Raw genomic sequence first — 27669 nt, 5'->3', positions numbered from 1 at the left:
CATGCACCAATCACAGTTGGTCTGCAGTCCACCCGGGGGGGGGGGGGCTATTCTAGTCTGTGGGCACATCTGAAACCCCACCCCATTCCCTATTAAGTATATTTTAACCAGAGCCAGCCAAAGTTGTGCACTATATAGGGAATAGGGTGCCATTTTGTACCGGTCTGACTGTGTGACCGGGATAAGAAGAACCAGCGCCATCATTAACGGTTACTGTTGTCTCCTCCTCTTCCTCTGCATGGCCTCTAATGGTTCCTTTCAGCTTCTTAACTTCTCTGTGACTCTAGTTGAAGTTTAGTCCAATGTAGTTGGTATATGTACCGTATGCTGTAGTGCTATTATATAGTAGAATGTAGTTGGTAGCTGTTGTCGTAGATTGTAGTTGCATAAGATGCTCAACTGAATGTAATGTTGCATGACAAACTATGCTAACCTGCAGACAGTTTTCTTGGTATTTAATAGTCTCTGTCAAAGCGGTTGATTCGCTCTATGGGGGGGGGGGGCTCATTACATAACTATATCTTCCGTTGTAGCGTTGACTCACGTAAGAAGTTTACAGTGCCTTGCGAAAGTATTCGGCCCCCTTGAACTTTGCGACCTTTTGCCACATTTCAGGCTTCAAACATAAAGATATAAAACTGTATTTTTTTGTGAAGAATCAACAACAAGTGGGACACAATCATGAAGTGGAACGACATTCATTGGATATTTCAAACTTTTTTAACAAATCAAAAACTGAAAAATTGGGCGTGCAAAATTATTCAGCCCCCTTAAGTTAATACTTTGTAGCGCCACCTTTTACTGCGATTACAGCTGTAAGTCACTTGGGGTATGTCTCTATCAGTTTTGCACATCGAGAGACTGAAATTTTTTCCCATTCCTCCTTGCAAAACAGCTCGAGCTCAGTGAGGTTGGATGGAGAGCATTTGTGAACAGCAGTTTTCAGTTCTTTCCACAGATTCTCGATTGGATTCAGGTCTGGACTTTGACTTGGCCATTCTAACACCTGGATATGTTTATTTTTGAACCATTCCATTGTAAATTTTGCTTTATGTTTTGGATCATTGTCATGTTGGAAGACAAATCTCCGTCCCAGTCTCAGGTCTTTTGCAGACTCCATCAGGTTTTCTTCCAGAATGGTCCTGTATTTGGCTCCATCCATCTTCCCATCAATTTTAACCATCTTCCCTGTCCCTGCTGAAGAAAAGCAGGCCCAAACCATGATGCTGCCACCACCATGTTTGACAGTGGGGATGGTATTTTCAGGGTGATGAGCTGTGTTGCTTTTACGCCAAACATAACGTTTTGCATTGTTGCCAAAAAGTTACATTTTGGTTTCATCTGACCAGAGCACCTTCTTCCACATGTTAAGTGTGTCTCCCAGGTGGCTTGTGGCAAACTTTAAACAACACTTTTTATGGATATCTTTAAGAAATGGCTTTCTTCTTGCCACTCTTCCATAAAGGCCAGATTTGTGCAATATACGACTGATTGTTGTCCTATGGACAGAGTCTCCCACCTCAGCTGTAGATCTCTGCAGTTCATCCAGAGTGATCATGGGCCTCTTGGCTGCATCTCTGATCAGTCTTCTCCTTGTATGAGCTGAAAGATTAGAGGGACGGCCAGGTCTTGGTAGATTTGCAGTGGTCTGATACTCCTTCCATTTCAATATTATCGCTTGCACAGTGCTCCTTGGGATGTTTAAAGCTTGGGAAATCTTTTTGTATCCAAATCCGGCTTTAAACTTCTTCACAACAGTATCTCGGATCTGCCTAGTGTGTTCCTTGTTCTTCATGATGCTCTCTGTGCTTTTAACGGACCTCTGAGACTATCACAGTGCAAGTGCATTTATACGGAGACTTGATTACACACAGGTGGATTGTATTTATCATCATTAGTCATTTAGGTCAACATTGGATCATTCAGAGATCCTCACTGAACTTCTGGAGAGAGTTTGCTGCACTGAAAGAAAAGGGGCTGAATAATTTTGCACGCCCAATTTTTCAGTTTTTAATTTGTTAAAAAAGTTTGAAATATCCAATAAATGTCGTTCCACTTCATGATTGTGTCCCACTTGTTGTTGATTCTTCACAAATAATACAGTTTTATATCTTTATGTTTGAAGCCTGAAATGTGGCAAACGGTCGCAAAGTTCAAGGGGGCCGAATACTTTCGCAAGGCACTGTATGTTACAAGCTTCTACCATAGGAAGTGACTGTCTGTCGTTTACTAGAGGTGCTGTCTACAGGCTACACATCACCCGTTTTGAAATGAAGCCTTTCAGAAAATGTACCAAAAAAAAACCTATATCTTTGACACCATCAAGAAAACATTATTTTTGACACCCCCCCCAAAAAAAAAACAACAACAATGTGACTACGTCAACTGATTGGTGATGACGTCATGAGAATACGGAACTTTTCAGGAGTGACTGAAAGACTTCTAGTCAAATATGCATTCAGAACGGATTAGGAATAATTGCTTGTGTACTTGCACTTTGACCTTTGTTAAATGTATTGATATATTTTGGAGTTACTACAATTTAATTGTATGAATGATGATGTGTTGTTTCTTAATTGATCTGTGTTCAGTCTTTGAAGATTTGAGCTGAACCTCTCAGAAACCTCCCCTTTAATTGATTCATTCTCTGATTTGAGCTGAACCTCTCAGAAACCTCCCCTTTAATTGATTCATTCTCTGATTTGAGCTGAACCTCTCAGAAACCTCCCCTTTAATTGATTCATTCTCTGATTTGAGCTGAACCTCTCAGAAACCTCCCCTTTAATTGATTCATTCTCTGATTTGAGCTGAACCTCTCAGAAACCTCCCCTTTAATTGATTCATTCTCTGATTTGAGCTGAACCTCTCAGAAACCTCCCCTTTAATTGATTCATTCTCTGATTTGAGCTGAACCTCTCAGAAACCTCCCCTTTAATTGATTCATTCTCTGATTTGAGCTGAACCTCTCAGAAACCTCCCTTTTAATTGATTCATTCTCTGATTTGAGCTGAACCTCTCAGAAACCTCCCCTTTAATTGATTCATTCTCTGATTTGAGCTGAACCTCTCAGAAACCTCCCCTTTAATTGATTCATTCTCTGATTTTGGGGGATTTTCTGTAGTTTCTGTAATTGTGTTAATTTTAAAAACATAGTTTTCCAAATGAGATTGACAAGTTTTCAACTTAATTTGCCATGTGATTGATACATTGGAAATCTTATTCACCCGAGCTCTGACCAAATACCTGTAACTAGCTAGTTCCTACTAGTATTAATGTCTCTATATTCCATCCGACTCCCTGCAGATGTACAAGAAGGATCTGTACAGTCTGGAGGAACCAGTGAGAGTGAACCACAGCGGCATGAAGTCTTCTCTGAGCTACACCCACCAGCCCTACCAGGACCAACAGCCACACCGCCAGTACGACCACCCGCCTTACGGCTACTGTAGCGACGGGGGGGGCTACGCCGAACCAAAGCAGCCTCCCCAGGGGAACTTTGACCCTCACACTCCTCACCTGCACTACAACAACCGTGTGCCTCAACACTTCGACGACGGCCAGTGGCCCCCCTACGACCAGCAGACCTCTTCTCCCCAGCCCCCGGGGTACCAGCCTGGCCCGGGCCACCAGCAGGGCTACACTCCCAGGGGGACCACCCCCTACGAGGACGGCCCAGTCAGGGACTACAGCCCCCCCCAGCCCTGCTATGATGAGGCACCGGCGGGGATGCAGGGCTACGACGGCAGGCCTCGTCACGTTAAAACTCCAGGGCCTATGCGGTACGATGAACCGCCTCCCCCGCCCTCGGCTGGCCCTTACGATGCTCGCTCCCCTTACGAGTCAGAGTCCCCTCACTGCTACCCCGTAAGCTCGCCCCGCTCCCCAGACCCCCCCAAGCAGTATTACGGAGACTCTGCTCCTGGCCTGAGACCCTCCTATAACCCAGGACCTCCCAGCCGGGGCGGTGGCTACCACCGTGAACCTCTAATGACCTCTGACCCGCCCCTGCCCCCTCCCAAACCCGAACCCTTGGCCTCCCCAGGAGAGATGGGAGTAAACGCGGGGTCCAAGCCCCCGGGGGAGGAGGAAAGGGACGACCCGGCCATGAAGCCCCAATCGGTGCTCAACAGGGTCAAGATGTTTGAGAATAAAAGGTCGTTGTCTGTTGACCGGGCCAAGGAGGCTGACGACTCTACCGTGACGAGGGTAAGTGTATGACACGGCCAAACACCTAGACAGCATGCTTATCATGTATGTCTGGGGTAGGGCTGTTACAATAACCTTATTACCACCACACCAGTGGTAACTAGTCATGATGGTAGTCAAATTCCATATGACCGTTTAGTCACGGTAATTAGGCTTCTCCAAGCTCTGATGCTGCTGATGGTCATTAGTAGCCTGCTAAACTTGCTAACTGACTGGTACTCAGCACTCTATTGTCCCTCTAAACAATCTGATATCAATGTGAATGTGAATGGAAAATCTAATCAAACACTCCATGAGAGCCCATGAGCTCATGTTGCGCAACATTTCTATAGGCTATGCAATTGCTTGAGAAAACCGAGTGATGGCCTCTACTAAAAAGAGGAGGATCACATCAGCTTTAAATAGGCTAGGCATACTATATTTATTTCTCAACTTTCCTAATATTAAACACGTTCCTTATCTTTACAACAGGAGTATAGCATACCTGGCTGGCAAGAAAATGGAAAAGCGCGTCCTCATATTTGATATTAAAGTGCATAGAGATTTAAGTGCATTTCTCCGCTGTCCCTGTTTCGGGACAGGTGCACGATAAAGGTCCATTCTAACTCCAAACAAATTTCACACATATATTATTTAGTAAATGTAAAGATTAAATCAAGAATAGTCTGATGGGTGACAATATTAGCCTATCACGTGTGAATGATGCCCAGCCTGTGTGCAGTAAGGCAAGAAACTTGTGTCTTTTGTTAGCGAATTTTTCAAATCATAGTCGCATACCTTATGTATTGGGCTATATTGGGCTTTATTAGACTTTTTAAAATGTAGACGTTCCAAAGGTCTGCATCAGTGGCTTGTAGTCTGTGTGTGGAAGCCAGGAGATGCTAAATGGGTTTACGTTAATTAGCGATCAATTACTGTGAGACTAGCAGTTATTTGCTTGACAACCACCGGCTGACGAAATGTCATGACCAACACAGCCCTAGTCTGGGGTTCTCCACCTTGGGTACTAGGACCCTTAGCCTATCTACAGGGGCTACTTGGAAAGAACATACACTAGACCTAATAATCAGTGACACAGGGGATTCAAATCAAATGTATTTATATAGCCCTTCGTACATCAGCTGATATCTCAAAGTGCTGTACAGAAACCCAGCCTAAAACCCCAAACAGCAAGCAATGCAGGTGTAGAAGCACGGGTTATTCTGGCAGAGCAACATGTGATTGGGGTAATGAACCCCTGATGAATGTGATTGGATACCAAGATAACATGTGAGGTGGTGTAGTTAATTCCCACTATATAGTCAAACTGCAAAGTCAAAATGGGCTATATTGTAAAAATGTATTAAAAACATTTAATTTAGGATTTGGCATAATGTTAGCAGAGTGGTTAAGGCCAAGGTTTGGTTTCAAATCATATTTTAAGAAGAGAAATTGTAAAATTTCGGTGCTTCTCACTTTGCAACTTGGCCAGATAGTGGCAACCTGTGTAGATACAATAGTCAGGTTTAACTTCCGGTCTGTCTGGTGTTCCAGCCTGCAGACCTGCCCAGACCTGTGACTGCACCTGGGCCTGTCCCCAAAGCCAACTCCCTCAGCAACCTGGAGCAGGGGAAGGCTACTTACAGGTAGACACACCACACACACACCGGAGACACACCACACACACACACACACACCGGAGACACACCACACACACACCGTAGACACACCACACACACACCGGAGACACCACACACACACCACACACCGGAGACACACCACACACACACCGTAGACACACCACACACACACCACACACACACACACCGGAGACACACCACACACACACCACACACACACCGGAGACACACCACACACACACCGTAGACACACCACACACACACACACACCGTAGACACACCACACACACACCGTAGACACACCACACACACCGGAGACACACCACACACACACCACACACACACCGTAGACACACCACACACACACCGTAGACACACCACACACACACCGGAGACACACCACACACACACCGTAGACACACCACACACACACCGTAGACACACCACACACACACACACACCGTAGACACACCACACACACACACACTGTAGACACACCACACACACACTGTAGACACAACACACACACACACCTGTTGACACACCGTACACACACACTGTCGACACACCACACACACACACCCGTTGACACACCACACACACACCGTAGACACACCACACACACACACACACCGTAGACACACCACACACACACACACAAAACATACACACCGTACACACACAAACCACAGCACTCTACCCTGGTGCTACTAACGCCAAGGTCATGGGTTCAACTCTTGAAAGGACCACATACTGTACTAGAAATGTTACATTGGATGTACAAAACATTAAGAACACCTTCCTTATATTGAGTTGCACCCCCTTTTGCCCTCAATTCATCAGGGCATGGACTCTACAGGGTGTCGAAAGCGTTCCACAGGGATGCTGGCCCATGTTGACTCTACAGGGTGTTGAAAGCGTTCCACAGGGACGCTGGCCCATGTTGACTTTACAAGGTGTTGAAGGCGTTCCACAGGGATGCTGGCCCATGTTGACTCTACAAGGTGTCCAAAGCATTCCACAGGGACGCTGGCCCATGTTGACTCCAATGCTTCCCGACAGTTGTGTCATGTTGGCTGGATGTCCTTTGGGTGGTGGACCATTCTTGATACACACGGGAAACTGTTGAGCGTGGTAAAACCCAGCAGCGTTGCAGTTCTTGACACAAACTGGTGCGCTTGGCATCTACCACCCATTCAAAGGCACTTAAATATTTTTCTGGCCCATACAATCCATGTCTCAAGGCGCCTCCTCCCCTTCATCTACACTGATTGAAGTGGATTTAACAAGGCAGGTGTTCATAATGTTGTGTCCACTCAACGTGTGGCCTCACTGTCACGTTGGATCAAATCAATGTCATCTCCAGAGGGGTCTGAAATTATTAACACAATCATGACTGTATAAAATAAATCATTAATACAATTGCTCAGAGAAAAGATATTTTAACAAGTCATTTTATAATAAGAAAATAATAATTTGACGAGTGAAAAGGTACAGGGTCAAAGAGCATACCACCAAGACACACCAACCTCTCCTGTTGTCGTTTATGGTGAGAGGTTAGCATGGGCGGCAGGGTAGCCTAGTGGACTAGTAACCGGAAGGTTGCAAGTTTGAATCCCCGAGCTGACAAGGTACAAATCTGTCGTTCTGCCCCTGAACAGGCAGTTAACCCACTGTTCATAGACCAGTTAACCCACTGTTCCTAGACCAGTTAACCCACTGTTCCTAGACCAGTTAACCCACTGTTCCTAGACCAGTTAACCCACTGTTCCCAGGCTGTCATTGAAATAAGAATTTGTTCTTAACTGACTTGCCTGGTTAAATAAAGGTAAAATTTAAAAAAAATATTTAAAAAAATTTAAAAATGTACTGTGGGTATAATCATCATATTTTCATTCAGGATGATCCGTAAAATGGTAGCATCCAAATTAACATATTATTTTCTCATTTACAATAAAAAAGTGACTCCAAATTGACACGATACATTTATTCACCATTTCATTTCTATTGGGCACAAAATAATCTGAAACACAACCAAAAACTAATAACTGCAAACAACCGGTTTGTAGAGGTGTAAGCTTGATGTCATCATTGTGTGCTAAGAATATGGGACCAAATACTAAACTTTCGACCACTTTATTTCGAAGAATCTTTAGGGATTTCAATCATTTTGACCCTATATTACAAAATGTATTGGTATAAAATAATATAAAAACAAACAAATAGCTTTATACAGTCATTACTGCTCATCTTTATCGAGGTCATCAATTTTGGACCCGTGTGTGTGTGTGTGTGTGTGTGTGTGTGTGTGTGTGTGTGTGTGTGTGTGTGTGTGTGTGTGTGTGTCTCTGTCTGTCTGTCTGTCTGTCTGTCTGTCTGTCTGTCTGTCTGTCTGTCTGTCTGTCTGTCTGTCTGTCTGTCTGTCTGTCTGTCTGTCTGTCTGTCTGTCTGTCTGTCTGTGTGTGTGTGTGTGTGTGTGTGTGTGTGTGTGTGTGATATTTATATAAATACATAGAAAGATGTGGGTAAAGAATGATGCTGAGATTTGTCCTTTCCAAGAGGAAGGAAATCTACCTGGTTAATTTATCAGAGTCGACCCCAGAGCTCCACCTAGTGGACATGTTACACAGTGCAACGACCAGTATGTGAAACACAGATTCAACCCACTAGGCACAGTGATGTAATGTGAACACTATCTAGTGTCTCTGTCTCTCAATTTCAATTCAAGGGGCTTTATTGGCATGGGAAACATATGTTTACATTGCCAAAGCAAGTGAAATAGAAAATAAACAAAAGTGAAAAACAAAAAATAAACAGTACATATCACTCACAAAAGTTCCAAAAGAATAAAGACATTTCAATTGTCCTTATGTCTATATACAGTGTTGTAACGATGTGCAAGTAGGGAATACAAAAGGGAAAATAAATAAACATAAATATGGGTTGTATTTACAATGGTGTTCGTTCTTCACTAGTTGACCTTTTCTTGTGGCAACAGGTCACAAATCTTGCTGCTGTGATGTCACACTGTGGTATTTCACCCAGTATATATGGGAGTTTATCATAATTGGATTTGTTTTCTAATTCTTTGTGGGTCTGTGTAATCTGAGGGAAATATGTCTCTCTAATATGGTCATACATTTGGCAGGAGGTTAGGAAGTGCAGCTCAGTTTCCACCTCATTTTGTGGGCAGTGAGCACATAGCCTGTCTTCTCTTGAGAGCCATGTCTGCCTACGACGGCCTTTCTCAATAGCAAGGCTATGCTCACTGAGTCTGTACATAGTCAAAGCTTTCCTTACGTTTGGGTCAGTCACAGTGGTCAGGTATTCTGCCACTGTGTACTCTCTGTGTAGGGCCAAATAGCATTCTAGTTTGCTCTGTTTTTTTGTCAATTCTTTCTAATTAGTCAAGTAATTATCTTTTTGTTTTTTCATTATTTGATTGAGTCTAATTGTGTTGCTCTCCTGGGACTCTGTGGGGTCTGTTTGTTTGTGAACAGAGCCCCAGGACCAGTTTGCTTAGGGGGCTCTTCTCCAGGTTAATCTCTCTGTAGGTGATGGCTTTGTTATGGAAGGTTTGGGAATCGCTTCCTTTTAGGTGGTTGTAGAATTTAACGTCTCTTTTCTGGATTTTGATTATTAGCGGGTATCGACCTAATTCTTCTCTGCGTGCATTATTTGGTGTTTTACATTGTACACAGGAGATATTTTTGGAGATTTCTGCATGCAGAGTTTAAATTTGGTGTTTGTCCCATTTTGTGAGTTCTTGGTTGGTAAGCGGACCCCAGACCTCTCCCTCTCTCTCCCCCTCCCTCTGGTCGGTGTTACTAGTTCTGAATGTCTGACCGTCTGTCCCTCTGTTATCAATGTCTGTCCTTCGCTCTACTTTCTCCTGTGTGGCTCTCTAACTGCCCGTTCCGTCCTTCGCTCTACTTTCTCCTGTGAGGCTCTCTAACTGCCCGTTCTGTCTCTCACTCTACTTTCTCCTGTGTGGCTCTCTAACTGCCCGTTCCGTCCTTCGCTCTACTTTCTCCTGTGTGGCTCTCTAACTGCCCGTTCCGTCCTTCGCTCTACTTTCTCCTGTGTGGCTCTCTAACTGCCCGTTCTGTCCTTCGCTCTACTTTCTCCTGTGTGGCTCTCTAACTGCCCGTTCCGTCCTTCGCTCTACTTTCTCCTGTGTGGCTCTCTAACTGCCTGGTCCGTCCTTCGCTCTACTTTCTCCTGTGTGGCTCTCTAACTGCCCGTTCCGTCCTTCGCTCTACTTTCTCCTGTGTGGCTCTCTAACTGCCCATTCCATCCTTCGCTCTACTTTCTCCTGTGTGGCTCTCTAACTGCCCGTTCTGTCCTTCGCTTTACTTTCTCCTGTGTGGCTCTCTAACTGCCCGTTCCGTCCTTCGCTCTACTTTCTCCTGTGTGGCTCTCTAACTGCCCGTTCCGTCCTTCGCTCTACTTTCTCCTGTGTGGCTCTTTACTTTCATTCTACTTTGTGGAATGGATTCGTAAGTGTATAAAGTATATATTAAAATTCCATTTTAATTCCAGTGAAATCAGAAAGTACACTGACATTCTAATTACAATTCTCTTCCATTTGGAACATTTTGGAATGTGGGTTTTATTTTCTGAATTGTAATGGAATTGAGCCCAACCCTGATGTGTCTCATCACCCCCTCAGAGCCCCCGAGTCCCAGAATCCCCCTGGGGCTAAACCCCTGGACAACTGCGATGCTGACGAAGATGAGGAGTACTACAGGAAACAGCTGTCCTACTTTGACCGACGGAGCTTCGACAGCAAGGCCATGAACCCCAGCCCTGGCGTCAACCGCTTCCCACCACAGACCCAGCTGGCTTACCCTTACAACAGGTATACTATATTACCCATAACCAACTACAAGCAGGTAAACTACACTACCCAGAACTCCTAGAACCATTTCCTTTACAGCAGACCCAGATGGCTTACCCTTACAACAGGTATACTATATTACCCATAACCAACTACAAGCAGGTAAACTACACTACCCAGAACTCCTAGAACCATTTCCTTTACAGCAGACCCAGCTGGCTTACCCTTACAACAGGTATACTATATTACCCATAACCAACTACAAGCAGGTAAACTACACTACCCAGAACTCCTAGAACCATTTCCTTTACAGCAGACCCAGCTGGCTTGCCCCCACAACCCTACCCAAATCAACAGCTAGCCCCAAGGCGCGTGTACTATAGATCTGAGAGGATAAGTACAATCACTATGGTCACTGCCCGGAGGTCAGGCTGACTGCACGGAGGTCAGGCTGACTGCACGGAGGTCAGGCTGACTGCACGGAGGTCAGGCTGACTGCACGGAGGTCAGGCTGACTGCACGGAGGTCAGGCTGACTGCACGGAGGTCAGGCTGACTGCACGGAGGTCAGGCTGACTGCACGGAGGTCAGGTCAGGCTGACTGCACGGAGGTCAGGTCAGGCTGACTGCACGGAGGTCAGGTCAGGCTGACTGCACGGAGGTCAGGCTGACTGCACGGAGGTCAGGCTGACTGCACGGAGGTCAGGCTGACTGCACGGAGGTCAGGCTGACTGCACGGAGGTCAGGCTGACTGCACGGAGGTCAGGCTGACTGCACGGAGGTCAGGCTGACTGCACGGAGGTCAGGCTGACTGCACGGAGGTCAGGCTGACTGCACGGAGGTCAGGCTGACTGCCCGGAGGTCAGGCTGACTGCACGGAGGTCAGGCTGACTGCACGGAGGTCAGGCTGACTGCACGGAGGTCAGGCTGACTGCACGGAGGTCAGGCTGACTGCACGGAGGTCAGGCTGACTGCCCGGAGGTCAGGCTGACTGCCCGGAGGTCAGGCTGACCGCGTTTGAAGGGATCAAGTCCTGAGGCAGAACTGCTAATCTTGATCACATGAGTTGTTGGGGCTTCAAAGTGACAGTGATTTGTAGATGAAATGATTCTGCCCAATTCGACTGTGACATTATTGATCTTTAAACACACCCTCTGTTTGTGTCTGTGCTTTAGGGCCGAGTCTGTGGAGAAGGTGAGTCCGGTAGAGAAGAGGTACGAGCCCCTCCCCCAGATCAGCCCTGTGTCTCAGTACGGACCACCCAGCCCTGCTGTACCACCCAACAGCCTGCCCAAACTCATCCCCAACGACGGTAAGAATAGATGTCTCAGGGGATCTCTACCTTTAACGGAACACTAAGTGTTATCTTATATGAGTGGAGCCACCTCCATCAAAGACAGTGTTAGGTTTGTTAAAGAGCACTGTGGTAGCTAAAAGTACTTATAATTAAGTTGACATCTTTAAGTGTTATAGTTTAGTTGACCTCTGGCTTTATGTAGGTACTCACATCCCTAGTTGACCTCTGGCTGTATGTAGGTACTCACATCCCTAGTTGACCTCTGGCTGTATGTAGGTGCTCACATCCCTAGTTGACCTCTGGCTTTATGTAGGTATTCACATCTCTAGTTGACCTCTGGCTGTATGTAGGTACTCACATCCCTAGTTGACCTCTGGCTGTATGTAGGTACTCACATCCCTAGTTGACCTCTGGCTGTATGTAGGTACTCACATCCCTAGTTGACCTCTGGCTGTATGTAGGTACTCACATCCTTAGTTGACCTCTGGCTTTATGTAGGTACTCACATCCCTAGTCGACCTCTGGCTGGCTGTATGTAGGTACTCACATCCATAGTTAACCTCTGGCTTAATGTAGGTACTCACATCCCTAGTAAACCTCTGGCTGGCTGTATGTAGGTACTCACATCCCTAGTTGACCTCTGGCTGGCTGTATGTAGGTACTCACATCCCTAGTTGACCTCTGGCTGGCTGTATGTAGGTACTCACATCCCTAGTTGACCTCTGGCTGGCTGTATGTAGGTACTCACATCCCTAGTTGACCTCTGGCTTTATGTAGGTACTCACATCCCTAGTTGACCTCTGGCTGGCTGTATGTAGGTACTCACATCCCGAGTTGACCTCTGTCTTAATGTTGGTACTCACATCCTTAGTTGATCTCTGGCTGGCTGTATGTAGGTACTCACATCCCTAGTTGACCTCTGGCTTGATGTAGGTACTCACATCCCTAGTAAACCTCTGGCTGGCTGTATGTAGGTACTCACATCCCTAGTTGACCTCTGGCTGGTTGTATGTAGGTACTCACATCCATAGTTAACCTCTGGCTTAATGTAGGTACTCACATCCCTAGTAAACCTCTGGCTGGCTGTATGTAGGTACTCACATCCCTAGTTGACCTATGGCTGGCTGTATGTAGGTACTCACATCCCTAGTTGACCTATGGCTGGTTGTATGTAAGTACTCACATCCCTTGTTGACCTCTGGCTTAATGTAGGTACTCACATCCCAAGTTGACCTCTGGCTGGCTGTATGTAGGTACTCACATCCCTAGTTGACCTCTGGCTGTATGTAGGTACTCACATCCCTAGTAAACCTCTGGCTGGCTGTATGTAGGTACTCACATCCCTAGTTGACCTCTGGCTGGTTGTATGTAGGTACTCACATCCATAGTTGACCTCTGGCTTAATGTAGGTACTCACATCCCTAGTTGACCTCTGGCTGGCTGTATGTAGGTACTCACATCCCTAGTTGACCTCTGGCTTTATGTAGGTACTCACATCCCTAGTTGACCTCTGGCTTTATGTAGGTACTCACATCCCTAGTTGACCTCTGGCTTAATGTAGGTACTCACATCCCTAGTTGACCTCTGGCTGGCTGTATGTAGGTACTCACATCCCTAGTTGACCTCTGGCTTTATGTAGGTACTCACATCCCTAGTTGACCTCTGGCTTAATGTAGGTACTCACATCCCTAGTTTACCTCTGGCTGGTTGTATGTAGGTACTCACATCCCGAGTTGACCTCTGGCTGGTTGTATGTAGGTACTCACATCCATAGTAGACCTCTGGCTGGTTGTATGTAGGTACTCACATCCCTAATTTACCTCTGGCTGGTTGTATGTAGGTACTCACATCCATAGTAGACCTCTGGCTGGCTGTATGTAGGTACTCACATCCCTAGTTGACCTCTGGCTTTATGTAGGTACTAACATCCCTAGTTGACCTCTGGATGTATGTAGGTACTCACATCCCTAGTTGACCTCTGGCTTAATGTAGGTACTCACATCCCTAGTTTACCTCTGGCTGGTTGTATGTAGGTACTCACATCCCGAGTTGACCTCTGGCTGGTTGTATGTAGGTACTCACATCCATAGTAGACCTCTGGCTGGTTGTATGTAGGTACTCACATCCCTAATTTACCTCTGGCTGGTTGTATGTAGGTACTCACATCCCGAGTTGACCTCTGGCTGGTTGTATGTAGGTACTCACATCCATAGTTGACCTCTGGCTGGTTGTATGTAGGTACTCACGTCTCTTTCCCTCTCTCTCCAGTGAACTCTCACCCCGACCAGCTCCTCAGCTCCTCTCCAAAACTTGACCTCTCTGGTCTCCGCCCCCCTGTCCCCCAGGACCCCCCTTCCCAGCCCTACCTGGCCCAGAGGTCCCCAGTGGGGGTCAACGGCACTGACGCACCCCCCAAAACCCCTGGAACCACCCCCACCCCACAAAGCTACAACCGATACGTCCCTAAGCCGTACACCTCCTCAGCCCGGCCCTTTGAGAGGAAGTTTGAAAGCCCCAAGTTCAACCACAACCTCCTCCCCAACGACAGTGGGAAGACAGACCTCCCGATCAGTAGCAGCAACCCTAAACCCAGTGTGGTCAACAACAACAGCAGGACCAAGCCTCCGCTGTCTCCTCAGGCCCTGGACCACGACAGTGGCCTGGACACGTTCACACGCACCATGGACAACAGGGGGCCCAAGTACCAGCAGCACAACAACTTAGTCAACAATGCTGTGTCCAAGGCCATACCTGTCAGGTAAGGATATACCGTTGAAGTGAATTCAATGGGGGGGGGGGGGGTTGTGTAACATTGAACAGAACTCTGGTCCGGCAGCCGTTAAAGATCCGAACATCTTGACAAAAATGGCTAGATCTTTGTTTGGCAGGTTGTTTCAGTATGGTAATTTATCTGATCCTTCTATCCAGACCTAACCCACTGTTCCTAGGCCGTCATTGAAAATAAGAATTTGTTCTTAACTGACTTGCCTCGTTAAATAAAAAAATAAAAAAATCTATGGCTGACTACACACTAATTTCATGACATGGACTCAAGCCATAGAGATAGAACACTTGTATTGTATTTAATTCTGTTCACACGGCATAAACTGCATCATATACAGGCAACGGCCATAATTACAGACTCATTAACTGATCCTGCATGGCTACGTTGGTAGAGCATGGCTACGTTGGTAGAGCATGACTACGTTGGTAGAGCATGGCTACGTTGGTAGAGCATGGCTACGTTGGTAGAGCATGGCTACGTTGGTAGAGCATGGCTACGTTGGTAGAGCATGGCTAGGTTGGTAGAGCATGGCTAGGTTGGTAGAGCATGGCTACGTTGGTAGAGCATGGCTACGTTGGTAGAGCATGGCTACGTTGGTAGAGCATGGCTAGGTTGGTAGAGCATGGCTAGGTTGGTAGAGCATGGCTACGTTGGTAGAGCATGGCTACGTTGGTAGAGCATGGCTAGGTTGGTAGAGCATGGCTAGGTTGGTAGAGCATGGCTAGGTTGGTAGAGCATGGCTACGTTGGTAGAGCATGGCTAGGTTGGTAGAGCATGGCTAGGTTGGTAGAGCATGGCTACGTTGGTAGAGCATGGCTACGTTGGTAGAGCATGGCTAGGTTGGTAGAGCATGGCTACGTTGGTAGAGCATGGCTAGGTTGGTAGAGCATGGCTAGGTTGGTAGAGCATGGCTACGTTGGTAGAGCATGGCTACGTTGGTAGAGCATGGCTAGGTTGGTAGAGCATGGCTACGTTGGTAGAGCATGGCTACGTTGGTAGAGCATGGCTACGTTGGTAGAGCATGGCTAGGTTGGTAGAGCATGGCTAGGTTGGTAGAGCATGGCTACGTTGGTAGAGCATGGCTAGGTTGGTAGAGCATGGCTACGTTGGTAGAGCATGGCTAGGTTGGTAGAGCATGGCTAGGTTGGTAGAGCATGGCTACGTTGGTAGAGCATGGCTAGGTTGGTAGAGCATGGCTAGGTTGGTAGAGCATGGCTACGTTGGTAGAGCATGGCTAGGTTGGTAGAGCATGGCTACGTTGGTAGAGCATGGCTAGGTTGGTAGAGCATGGCTACGTTGGTAGAGCATGGCTCGTGCAAAGCCGTGGATCGTGGGTTTGATTCCCGCTGGGGTCACAGTCGCTCCAGATAAAAGCGTCTGAATGTTAAAGCTCAGTTCTCAGTATGACCTCTATGGCTGCGTTTTTCCTACTCTGCTGATGTTGTAGAAGTCATTTTCTGTAGCTCTGCCTCACACCAAAACAAACGTACTGTATCAACACTCATTACCTGTCTTGAACAATGTCACACACAAGCAATGGAATAATTATACATCTGAGGATGCGTATTTATGACCTTGTAGCTTCGTTATGTAGCCTGCTGTTGTATCTAACTCACTTTTTCCACCTCTCCTCCCTTTCGTCCCCCCCCCCCCCCTCCCTTCCAACTCTCCTCCCGGAGCGCCCGGTCGTCAGGGGAGGCCTGCAAAAATGTCTCTGCACCCCATGACAAAATGTGTAGAACTACAGGAACTAACTAACCTGCAACATGTTCTCTCTGCCAACAAGAGGGGTGTGATCAGTTAGTGTCATGAACAGTGCTTGTGCCCATAAATGTGGCGGGCAGGGGATTCCCCAATGCTGGAAGGGGAGAAAGTTTGGGAACCTCTAGTCTATACAGGATGGTCTAGTAACTAACAGTCACTAACTCTCCCTCCTCTCTAGCCCCAGTGGTCTTGACAGGATGGTCTACTAACTCTCCCTCCTCTCTAGCCCCAGTGCTCTGGAGGATGACGAGGAGGACGAAGGTCACACAGTGGTGGCCACGGCCCGGGGGATCTTCAACTGTAACGGCGGGGTGCTGAGCTCCATCGAGACGGGAGTCAGCATCATCATCCCACAGGGAGCCATCCCCGACAGCATAGAACAGGAGATCTACTTTAAGGTCTGTCGGGACAACAGCATCCTGCCCCCGCTGGACAAGGAGAAAGGTATTTCTAATGCTTACATGTTTTCTTAGTCATTGTGCCCAGTAGATAGTATATCTTACTTTTGTTTCATCTAGTTGTAGTGCTGCCAACTGAGAACCCTGGGGAAAACAGAAGAGTTTTGATCTCCTGGTTCACCTCTAACTTCCATCCTTTTCAACTGTTTCCGCCCCGTTTGTCAACATCTTAAAATATTCAGAGCAGAATATAAATATGTCAGTCTTGTCTCTGTCTATTCCATCCAGGAGAGACCCTGCTCAGCCCTCTGGTGATGTGTGGGCCTCACGGTCTTCAGTTCCTGAAGCCGGTGGAACTGCGTCTACCTCACTGTGCGTCTATGACCCCAGATGGTTGGTCTTTTGCTCTAAAATCCTCCGACTCCTCGTCGGGTACGCTGTCCTCTATCTCTGTCCTTTTGGGGGGGTTGGGTCAGGGCTTCAGGTGGCTTGTGTGATTGGTTGGGTCAGGGCTTCAGGTGGCTTGTGTGATTGGTTGGGGGATGGGTCGGAGCCTTGTGTGATTGAGGAGGGGTCACCATAGAGTTGGATAGAGGGAACACTTGATAGGGTGTCACTAAGGAGGAGGGTTGGGGTCAGTTCCAGTCAAGTAAATGGAAATTCCAAGTCAATAATATATATATATATATATACACACAAACACACATATATATATATATATATATATATATTATTTTTTTAAATGAATTGATTTCTCAATACACAGAATGAAGAGCTCTTAAATTCAAAAAATGTTTCCATCTTTATTCTTTTATGTATAAAATCACTTCCTGACTTGTATAAATTGAGATGGAATTGACCCCTGCCAAGGAGAGCTCTGGTTCATCATCATCAACCCTTGAAATCATCTCCTGGTTCCAATGCTCCAGTCATTCCATTTGTTTGTCACAACATTGCATTTTCTTCATGGTGTTTTTGTAACAGTCACTATTCACCTACTTCGTTATTTCTGACAGTAGTTACAATGTGAGGAATTATGAAATAGATTATTAATTTTATTTTTTTCACTAAACATATTGCTAATCCATTTTAAGGCTTTACATTTTGTCAGAAGCTGAATATGTACACAGTTCTACAGTTGAGAAAAAAATGACAAAACAATATTTTAAGTAAGTAGAAGTATAAGTATATAAGTATAAGTGGCAGTATTATGCTATCCATGGTTTATGTACAGCATCTAAATATATATTTCTCACAAACAACATACTGTGATTGAAGATTTTACACAAAATCATCATCGGCATATGCTGTTATTTGCGGCCTGTTACGGCACTCTTAACATAACACTGGGCCTTCAAAACCAATTTAAAGAACCGCACACTAAGAAAGACAAATGACTAACCCGACCGACCGATAACTGTTCTTGTTTCTCTAAATCCTCCAGGTGACCCCAAGACATGGCAGAACAAGTCTCTTCCAGGAGACCCCAACTACCTGGTGGGAGCCAACTGTGTGTCTGTGCTCATCGATCACTTCTGAACATAGAGGGAGACAGCTGGCCTGTTACTGAATGTGTTAGATCAAGGGACAGCCACAGACAGAAACGTTACCCCCACTCTCCTGCTGTTGTGACCCCTTTGCCCTGTTGTCTCCCTCCCAGGCAGCAGGAGGCAGCACTGCTTGACTTGATGAAGTACGAACTTTTATTCTTGAATATATTCTTATGTTCTTGAACTTGAATATTGAACATTAAGTTGTTTATTGTGACCGCCCCTGGGGAAAGTAGGAGGAGTCCCAGTGAAGTGGGAGGAGTCTCAACACAGCATCCTATCCCAGCGCGGTGCTCTCCTTTTCCCACCCACCTTTTTTTTTTTTTTTTTTTTTTTTGGTGCTTTAACTAAAGGCTTGCAAAAAATCTAAAACTGTTAAAAACAAAAATATATAATAAAAATGGAACTGTTGTTGGAATGCATGACCAGTGCCACAGACTGACTGAATAACAATCTAATTAAGATTTTTTTCAAATTTTTAGCAGGTTGCAAGACAGAGGAACATTTAAAAAAAATAAAAAATCAAGATGAGAATCATTTTTTAAAATTAATTGAATATTGCAACGGAAATTTTTACAACTTACTGTATGCACTCACAAACAGAAAAGTTGGTATATGCAAAAGCTTTTTTTGTTTGTGAGGTTGTTTGTGGTCATGCGTTTCGCTCTTAAGGATATCTGAAGACTTGCAGCTGAGCCTCGATCAAGGGTTACCTTGATACTGTAGGCATCATTTAAAACACGACACCGTTTTGAAGGTAATACTGAAGACTGAAGTTAATGTATTGGCATTGGGATGCCCCCAGTTGATTGGTCTGTCCATCTTTAGAAGAACTACTGAATGTTTTACCATAAAATAAAATGTCACTGACTTGATTTGACAAACTCCTGCAGCTGTCTAGAGATCTATGCATGTGCTTCACTCAGGTCCGGAAGCCTGCTACTACTAAGTTCAAACACATTAAAAGTCCCATCATGCACTGCAAGCAGTGATGCCTTATCTGCATTTTAACTAAAAAACATCAGATCTTTACGTTTTTAGTGATTTAAAAAATTATGGGGGGAAAAAAACAAACAGAAAATAACAAAATTGGAACAAAAGAAATGGAATTTCACTGCATTTTGCACTTGGATTAACTATAATATGAGACTGATGAAGAGGTCATGCTTTCGTTTCCTGCTATGCATATTGAAGTTTCAGAGGAAATACTACAAATGAACAACAACTAGAACGTTTAAATTGTGGCTGTATATAATGCTAGCATATGGCCTTGGTTCGCTTTAAATTAACTTTTGTACATCTTTGTCATTTTGTATAAAAAGAGGTTAAAAAAAATAATTGTTTATTAAAAAAAAAAAAAAAAAAAAGAGTGATTTCATTGGTTGTGTTTGTATTCTGGTTATACTTACCCTGGAGCCTTGGAACTGACCTAAGCAGTAATAAAATACTACTTTTCTACCAACATACATACACACACACACACACACCACTAGTATTTAAAGGCATTTTTAACAGTCAAATAACTTGTTATTCTTATTTACAAAAATAGAAAAACAGTGCTTGGTTTAAATACATTTTAAAAGCTCTGTACTGGAGTTGGAGCTGTTTTAAGGAGCGACCCCTCTCCATTTGTGATACTGGAAGCTCAGCTCTATTGAAATGTGTTTTTTTTGTACTAATAGACGATTTATTAAAAACGGCACATCCGTGCTATTTTCGTTTGATATGATATACACTGCTTTGATATACACTGCTTCAATCTGACACTGCTTTCTTTTTTTCCAGTGTGGCTGCAATTTAGTTTTATTTATGTTCAATGCCCCCCCCCCCCTTTGCAACACATTTCTAAATATACCACTGTATTAATAACATTTATTTTTTTAATTAGTGCTTCGTTTGAGACAGCCAGCTTGGAGTTTGCCAAAATGCACCTAAAGACTCAGACCATGAAAAACAAGATTACTGGTCTGATGAAACCAAGATTGAACTCTTTGACCTGAATGCCTAGCGTCACGTCTGGAGTAAACCTGGTACCATCCCTTCGGTGAAGCATCATGCTGTGGGGATGTTTTTCAGCGGCAGGGACTGGGAGACTAGTCAGGATCGAGGCAAAGATGAACGGAGCAAAGTACTAAGAGATCCTTGATGAAAACCTGCTCCAGAGCACTCAGAACCTCCGACTGGGGGGCTTAGGATCCCCTTCCAACAGGACAACAAACCTAAGCACACAGCCAAGACAACGCAGGAATGGATTCTTGACAAGTCTCTGAATGTCCTTGAGTGTCCCGGCCAGAGCCCTGACTTGAACCCGATCGAACATCTCTGGAGAGACCTAATAATAGCTGTGCAGCAACGCTCCCCATCAGACCTGACAGAGCTTGAGAGGATCTGCAGAGAAGAGTGGGAGAAACTCCCCAAATACAGGTGTGCCAAGCTTGTAGCGTCATACCCAAGATGACTCGAGGCTGTAATCGCTGACAAAGGTGCTTCAACAAAGTACTGAGTAAAGGGTCTGAATACTTAATTAATGTGATTTCATTTTTTTTTAAATATATAAATTAGCAAAAATGTATTAAACAGTTTTTGCATTGTCTTTATGGGGTATTGTATGTAGATTGAGGGGGGAGGGACGATGTAATCAATTTTAGAATAAGGCTGTAACCAAACAAAATGTGGAAAAAGTGAACGGTCTGAATATTTCCCGAAGGCACTGTATTTCAAAACCATAAATACTTTAAAACCAACTAGCAAGCACTACACATTTTATTCCGGAAATCTACTTTTCTACTCCTCTTCAAGCTAGAAACGTCGTTAAAACTTTGAAGCGTGTAAACTGGACTGGATTGAGCTGCTTCTATACAACTTTCAATATCTTTTATACTTTTTAAACAATTCCACTTTCATGGGATTCCCTCTGCATTCTAAAAGGGCCCATTATGACATCATTTCTTACATCCACTTTCATGGGAATCCCTCTGCATTCTAAAAGGGCCCATTATGACAATTTCTTACATCCACTTTCATGGGATTCCCTCTGCATTCTAAAAGAGCCCATTATGACACCACTTCCTACATTCCATTTACTGTAAATGCAATTTGACACAAAATCAGCTACTTTGATCACTTTTCCAACAACCGACATAAAATATAAAGCGTATGATATCTTCCTCTTCTTCTATGCATTTAAATCTTAGAACAAAAATATCTTATACCCATCAAATGATACAGCTGTTTAACTAACCGCGTCAAAGGCATTTTCTCTAACTTTTGATAAACTGTCATTTTGACTTCTTTTCCAAATCAAATCACATTTTATTTGGTCACATGGTTAGCAGATGTTAATGCGAGTGTAGCGAAATGCTTGTGCTTCTGGTTCCGATGGTGCAGTAATACCTAACAAGTAATCTAACAGTTCCCCAACAACTACCATACATACATAGACTGTTTAACAGTCTGATGGCCTTGAGATAGAAGCTGTTTAACAGTCTGATGGCCTTGAGATAGAAGCTGTTTAACAGTCTGATGGCCTTGAGATAGAAGCTGTTTAACAGTCTGATGGCCTTGAGATAGAAGCTGTTTAACAGTCTGATGGCCTTGAGATAGAAGCTGTTTAACAGTCTGATGGCCTTGAGATAGAAGCTGTTTAACAGTCTGATGGCCTTGAGATGGAAGCTGTTTAACAGTCTGAATTGAAATCAATTCAAACAGTGTTTATATAGGATGGTCTGTCAGCCTCAATTCAAACAGTGTTTATATAGGATGGTCTGTCAGACTCAATTCAAACAGTGTTTATATTGGATGGTCTGTCAGAATCAATTCAAACAGTGTTTATACAGGATGGTCTGTCAGAATCAATTCTTCCTCAGCAGACGACTGTATAGCATTACTCTACACAAGATTAAACCAATCGTGAAAGACCATCGTTAGGTTAAAATGAATGAGAAACTATTGGGACAAATGCAAGATTATTTTCAGGGAAAGTATATTTTAGGCAGTTTATATTTTTCTCATGCATTACATTAACCAGAGTATAGACAAACACCGTTTATCACATCTTCATTTCATTACGAGGGCAGTTTGTCATGAACATCAGCTTGAGTAAAATGTTTTAAAACTTCTTCCACGACCACAAAAATACATTTAAAAAGAGCTAAAGCAGGGCCCCGTAACTTTACTTGTAAAAGTTACGATCCAATTAGGTGTGCTCGCTGTGAAAGCAAAGAGATGTCTTATAATTATTCTGCCCGTTCTGAAACTTAAATTGTTTAAGCGCTAAACATGAACACAACTTCTAGATGTGCAGACCGCCCTAGATTAGATCGCTTGAGAAAAATACCTTTGATAGCAGGTATACTTTTTTTCCCGAATATATTTCAATGGTAAAGGGCCATAGATCTAAAATATATATATATATATATATATATACAGTGCCTTGCGAAAGTATTCGGCCCCCTTGAACTTTGCGACCTTTTGCCACATTTCAGGCTTCAAACATAAAGATATAAAACTGTATTTTTTTGTGAAGAATCAACAACAAGTGGGACACAATCATGAAGTGGAACGACATTTATTGGATATTTCAAACTTTTTTAACAAATCAAAAACTGAACAATTGGGCGTGCAAAATTATTCAGCCCCCTTAAGTTAATACTTTGTAGCGCCACCTTTTGCTACGATTACAGCTGTAAGTCGCTTGGGGTATGTCTCTATCAGTTTTGCACATCGGGAGACTGAAATTTTTTCCCATTCCTCCTTGCAAAACAGCTCGAGCTCAGTGAGGTTGGATGGAGAGCATTTGTGAACAGCAGTTTTCAGTTCTTTCCACAGATTCTCGATTGGATTCAGGTCTGGACTTTGACTTGGCCATTCTAACACCTGGATATGTTTATTTTTTAACCATTCCATTGTAGATTTTGTTTTATGTTTTGGATCATTGTCTTTTTGGAAGACAAATCTCCGTCCCAGTCTCAGGTCTTTTGCAGACTCCATCAGGTTTTCTTCCAGAATGGTCCTGTATTTGGCTCCATACATCTTCCCATCAATTTTAACCATCTTCCCTGTCCCTGCTGAAGAAAAGCAGGCCCAAACCATGATGCTGCCACCACCATGTTTGACAGTGGGGATGGTGTGTTCAGCGTGATGAGCTGTGTTGCTTTTACGCCAAACATAACGTTTTGCATTCTTGCCAAAAAGTACAATTTTGGTTTCATCTGACCAGAGCACCTTCTTCCACATGTTTGGTGTGTCTCCCAGGTGGCTTGTGGCAAACTTTAAACAACACTTTTTATGGATATCTTTAAGAAATGGCTTTCTTCTTGCCACTCTTCCATAAAGGCCAGATTTGTGCAATATACGACTGATTGTTGTCCTATGGACAGAGTCTCCCACCTCAGCTGTAGATCTCTGCAGTTCATCCAGAGTGATCATGGGCCTCTTGGCTGCATCTCTGATCAGTCTTCTCCTTGTATGAGCTGAAAGTTTAGAGGGACGGCCAGGTCTTGGTAGATTTGCAGTGGTCTGATACTCCTTCCATTTCAATATTATCGCTTGCACAGTGCTCCTTGGGATGTTTAAAGCTTGGGAAATCTTTTTGTATCCAAATACGGCTTTAAACTTCTTCACAACAGTATCTCGGACCTGCCTGGTGTGTTCCTTGTTCTTCATGATGCTCTCTGCGCTTTTAACGGACCTCTGAGACCATCACAGTGCAGGTGCATTTATACGGAGACTTTATTACACACAGGTGGATTGTATTTATCATCATTAGTCATTTAGGTCAACATTGGATCATTCAGAGATCCTCACTGAACTTCTGGAGAGAGTTTGCTGCACTGAAAGTAAAGGGGCTGAATAATTTTGCACGCCCAATTTTTCAGTTTTTGATTTGTTAAAAAAGTTTGAAATATCCAATAAATGTCGTTCCACTTCATGATTATGTCCCACTTGATTGTTGTTGATTGGTTGTTGATTCTTCACAAAAAAATACAGTTTTATATCTTTATGTTTGAAGCCTGAAATGTGGCAAAAGGTCGCAAAGTTCAAGGGGGCCGAATACTTTCGCAAGGCACTGTATATATATATAAAAGTCTAATTCTATACCTCCGCTAAAAGTGAAAATGACAGCGTTTTAGAAACATCTTATTGAAATCTGTTCATAGATCCCCCTGAAGGTTAGCATTCTGATCACCCACGTGGGTGTATGTGAGTAAACAGGGCCTTCGGAAAGTATTCAGACCTCGTCACTTTTCCTACATTTTGTTACATTTACAGCCTTATTTTTAAATAGTTTTTTAAAAGTTTTTTTTAAAAATGTATTTACAAATTAATCTACACACAATACCCCATAATGACAAAGCAAAATACATGTTTGAAATTTTGCAAATGTATTATAAATTTTAATTTAAAAAAAAAAACCTTAGTAAAAAAACATTAGTATTCAGACCCTTTGTTATTGGAGCGGGTTTCTTATGTACCACTGGAGAACCAAGCAATGAAGAGCGATACCACGTTCTTATGTACCACTGGAGAACCAAGAAATGAAGAGCGATACCACGTTCTTATGTACCACTGGAGAACCAAGCAATGAAGAGCGATACCACGTTCTTATGTTCTCCTCTAGAACCAAGCAATGAAGAGCGATACCACGTTCTTATGTACCACTGGAGAACCAAGCAATGAAGAGCGATACCACGTTCTTATGTACCACTGGAGAACCAAGCAATAAAGAGCGATACCACGTTCTTATGTACCACTGGAGAACCAAGAAATGAAGAGCGATACCACGTTCTTATGTACCACTGGAGAACCAAGAAATGAAGAGCGATACCACGTTCTTATGTACCACTGGAGAACCAAGCAATGAAGAGCGATACCACGTTCTTATGTACCACTGGAGAACCAAGCAATGAAGAGCGATACCACGTTCTTATGTACCACTGGAGAACCAAGCAATGAAGAGCGACACCACGACTGTCTTTTAGGCTTTTATGTTGATCTGCAATAGTATTGTGAAAAGACAGGACAGGAACACATCAGTCTCCAATGCACCATCAGACACGTTGTTCTATACAGGAGCATGAAGAAAGGTAAACCCCATATCCTGTCTCACATCCCCAATACATTGCTAGGTGCTTTCAGTGTTGACCGTACCAAAATACAACAACTCATGTACAAAAACACTGCAACATAAACAAGTTACAATGTGATGTCATAAGGTGAATTCACCAATTTGTAAGTCGCTCTGGATAAGAGCGTCTGCCAAATGACTTAAATGTAAAATGTTAAATGAAATCACCTCTATTCCATTCAGACCGTAGAGGTACCAAACTACATCTCCCATAATGCAACGCCAGCACCAGTCGGCAGCTCAGCTCACCGTCTGCATCACAGAAAGGCATGCTAGCTAGCAACAGCAGCACTTTTAACACTCTGTTATGTGAGGTTCTGTGTTATGCACTATAGCCCGTTACCATATCATATGTGATTGAATATTATCTGCTGTTGGCTTGTGTGGGTGTATGTGTTATACAACATAGCTGACTTGAGACAGTGTTAACAGTTTCAGGGCCATGGGCCTTTCTCATGATGGAAAAATACAGAATAACATAAAAACAGGAACTGTGCAATGAGTTGCGGGGGACACATACAGAACATAGTGAAGAGAACAGGAGCCAGGTGTGTGATAACTGTATCGAGAGTATGAGCGCATAGATATTCTACACAGCTACGCCTGAACGCTGAAGCGCCTAGGGGGCTGGGACCAGCTCGTGCACCAACAATCAACGATGGGCTGGGTGAGTTTAAACCACGCCCAGTCTCTACTCTGTGACAGGCCGACTCGGAAGCAGGAACTACTTCTGTCAGAGTATATTATAATAACTTTGTCAGGAACAAGTCAGTTCTCTGTACTTCCCTGCGTGGTGGTACTGCCAGCTGAATCATGATTTTGACCGGCTTGAATGCGATTTTAACCAATCAGCATTCAGGATTAGACCCGCCATTATAGCCCAGAAGTAAAGCGGCACTGCGAGTAACATTTTACATGGAATGCCCTTAAATATTTTGATACGCAACCTGGAATTAAAATGTAAGAGGACCAATGCTTCTACAGTGAAACACAGCTCACATCTGTGCAGTTTGTGAGCGACGTTGTTAGACTATGTAGTTTCTTCTTCAGATCACACTGGCGAGTAAAAAAATAATTTCACTTCAGCGAAGGTTAGAACTGTATCCACTCGTATTTTTAATTATCTGAATGATGATGATGATGATGATGGTGGTGAAGAGGGTGATTTAATTTACAATATACAACTGGGGTTGGCAACTATGTTTGGCCTCCAGCCAATTTGTTCCTGATCTTGTAACTAGTCTGTGGGCAAAACCATAGCAAATAGTCTACTATATGTTCAATTCATAGCCCTACAATACATATTTAACACATGGTTAGTGGGATAATTAAGTCAATGACAAAAAGAATAATTTCGATCTGATTACAATGGTAAAGTCACTGATGTCTCTTAATAGGCCTACCCACAATATTTTATTTGACCTTTAGTTAAAAACTAACTGCCTTGTTCAGAGGTAGAACGACAGATTTTTACCTTGTCAGCTCAGGGATTCGATCTAACAACCTTTCAGTTATTAGCCCAACGTTCTAACCACTAGGCTGGCTCCCTTACCGTATTTCTCCAATGCCAAACCACCATTTGTCTTGTTTGCAAAGAGCTCGACCTTCTAAACCCGAGGTCCGGCGCGCTATCGACTGTGCCGCAAAACGCATGTTCGTGCGGCAGATTCGACTTCCGCGCTTATAAACCCAGGCTCGTTAGTATGTTAACAAGTGGGCATACGGTGCATATACCATCGTACGTTTACCCTCCACTACAACACTGACGGATCTACAGATTTCGAAGCGAAATGATGATACTGTACCTTGATACTGTAGCTTCACTGAGGAAAAAGTAACGAAACAATGATTTGAATATCGTGTAAATTACTCCAGAAATGCAGCGGAACATCCTATTTTAACCAATCCCAACCAAATCCACAGATGTAAAAAAAATAACCGGGTATATTTCTTAAGAAAACAGCAATCGCATCCTCTTTTTTGATGTTCGTGTTGCAGCAAGACTCTGGTAACTTCGTTGCTCTGATGACCCGTGTCCAAGTACGAGTATGATTTCCCTCTAATAGAATGGATGGTTTGTGCGCG

At 43.9% G+C, this 27669-nt stretch overlaps 1 protein-coding gene across 4 annotated transcripts in view; it reads left to right on the top strand.

Moving 5' to 3' along the window:
- Nucleotides 1-19991, top strand: part of LOC135508922 (tight junction protein ZO-1-like) — a 220775-nt gene extending 200784 nt beyond the window's left edge. For 2 of the 4 annotated variants that reach the window (XM_064929145.1, XM_064929144.1), the window contains 8 exons: nucleotides 3304-4206; nucleotides 5740-5831; nucleotides 10498-10686; nucleotides 11840-11976; nucleotides 14230-14719; nucleotides 16737-16954; nucleotides 17197-17340; nucleotides 18353-19991. In XM_064929145.1, coding sequence (XP_064785217.1) covers nucleotides 3304-4206; nucleotides 5740-5831; nucleotides 10498-10686; nucleotides 11840-11976; nucleotides 14230-14719; nucleotides 16737-16954; nucleotides 17197-17340; nucleotides 18353-18447 — 2268 coding nt within the window. In that variant the 3' untranslated portion in view covers nucleotides 18448-19991. The remainder of the gene's footprint in view (nucleotides 1-3303; nucleotides 4207-5739; nucleotides 5832-10497; nucleotides 10687-11839; nucleotides 11977-14229; nucleotides 14720-16736; nucleotides 16955-17196; nucleotides 17341-18352) is intronic. The other 2 variants (XM_064929141.1, XM_064929140.1) reach the window with 2 other exon arrangements.
- Nucleotides 19992-27669: the final 7678 nt, after the last annotated feature.

This window comes from Oncorhynchus masou, chromosome 22, assembly GCF_036934945.1.
Source record: "Oncorhynchus masou masou isolate Uvic2021 chromosome 22, UVic_Omas_1.1, whole genome shotgun sequence".
Taxonomy (NCBI): Eukaryota; Metazoa; Chordata; class Actinopteri; order Salmoniformes; family Salmonidae; genus Oncorhynchus; species Oncorhynchus masou.
The sequence above is the reverse complement of the archived record's forward strand: the minus strand, read 5'-3'. Positions and strand labels throughout refer to the sequence as shown.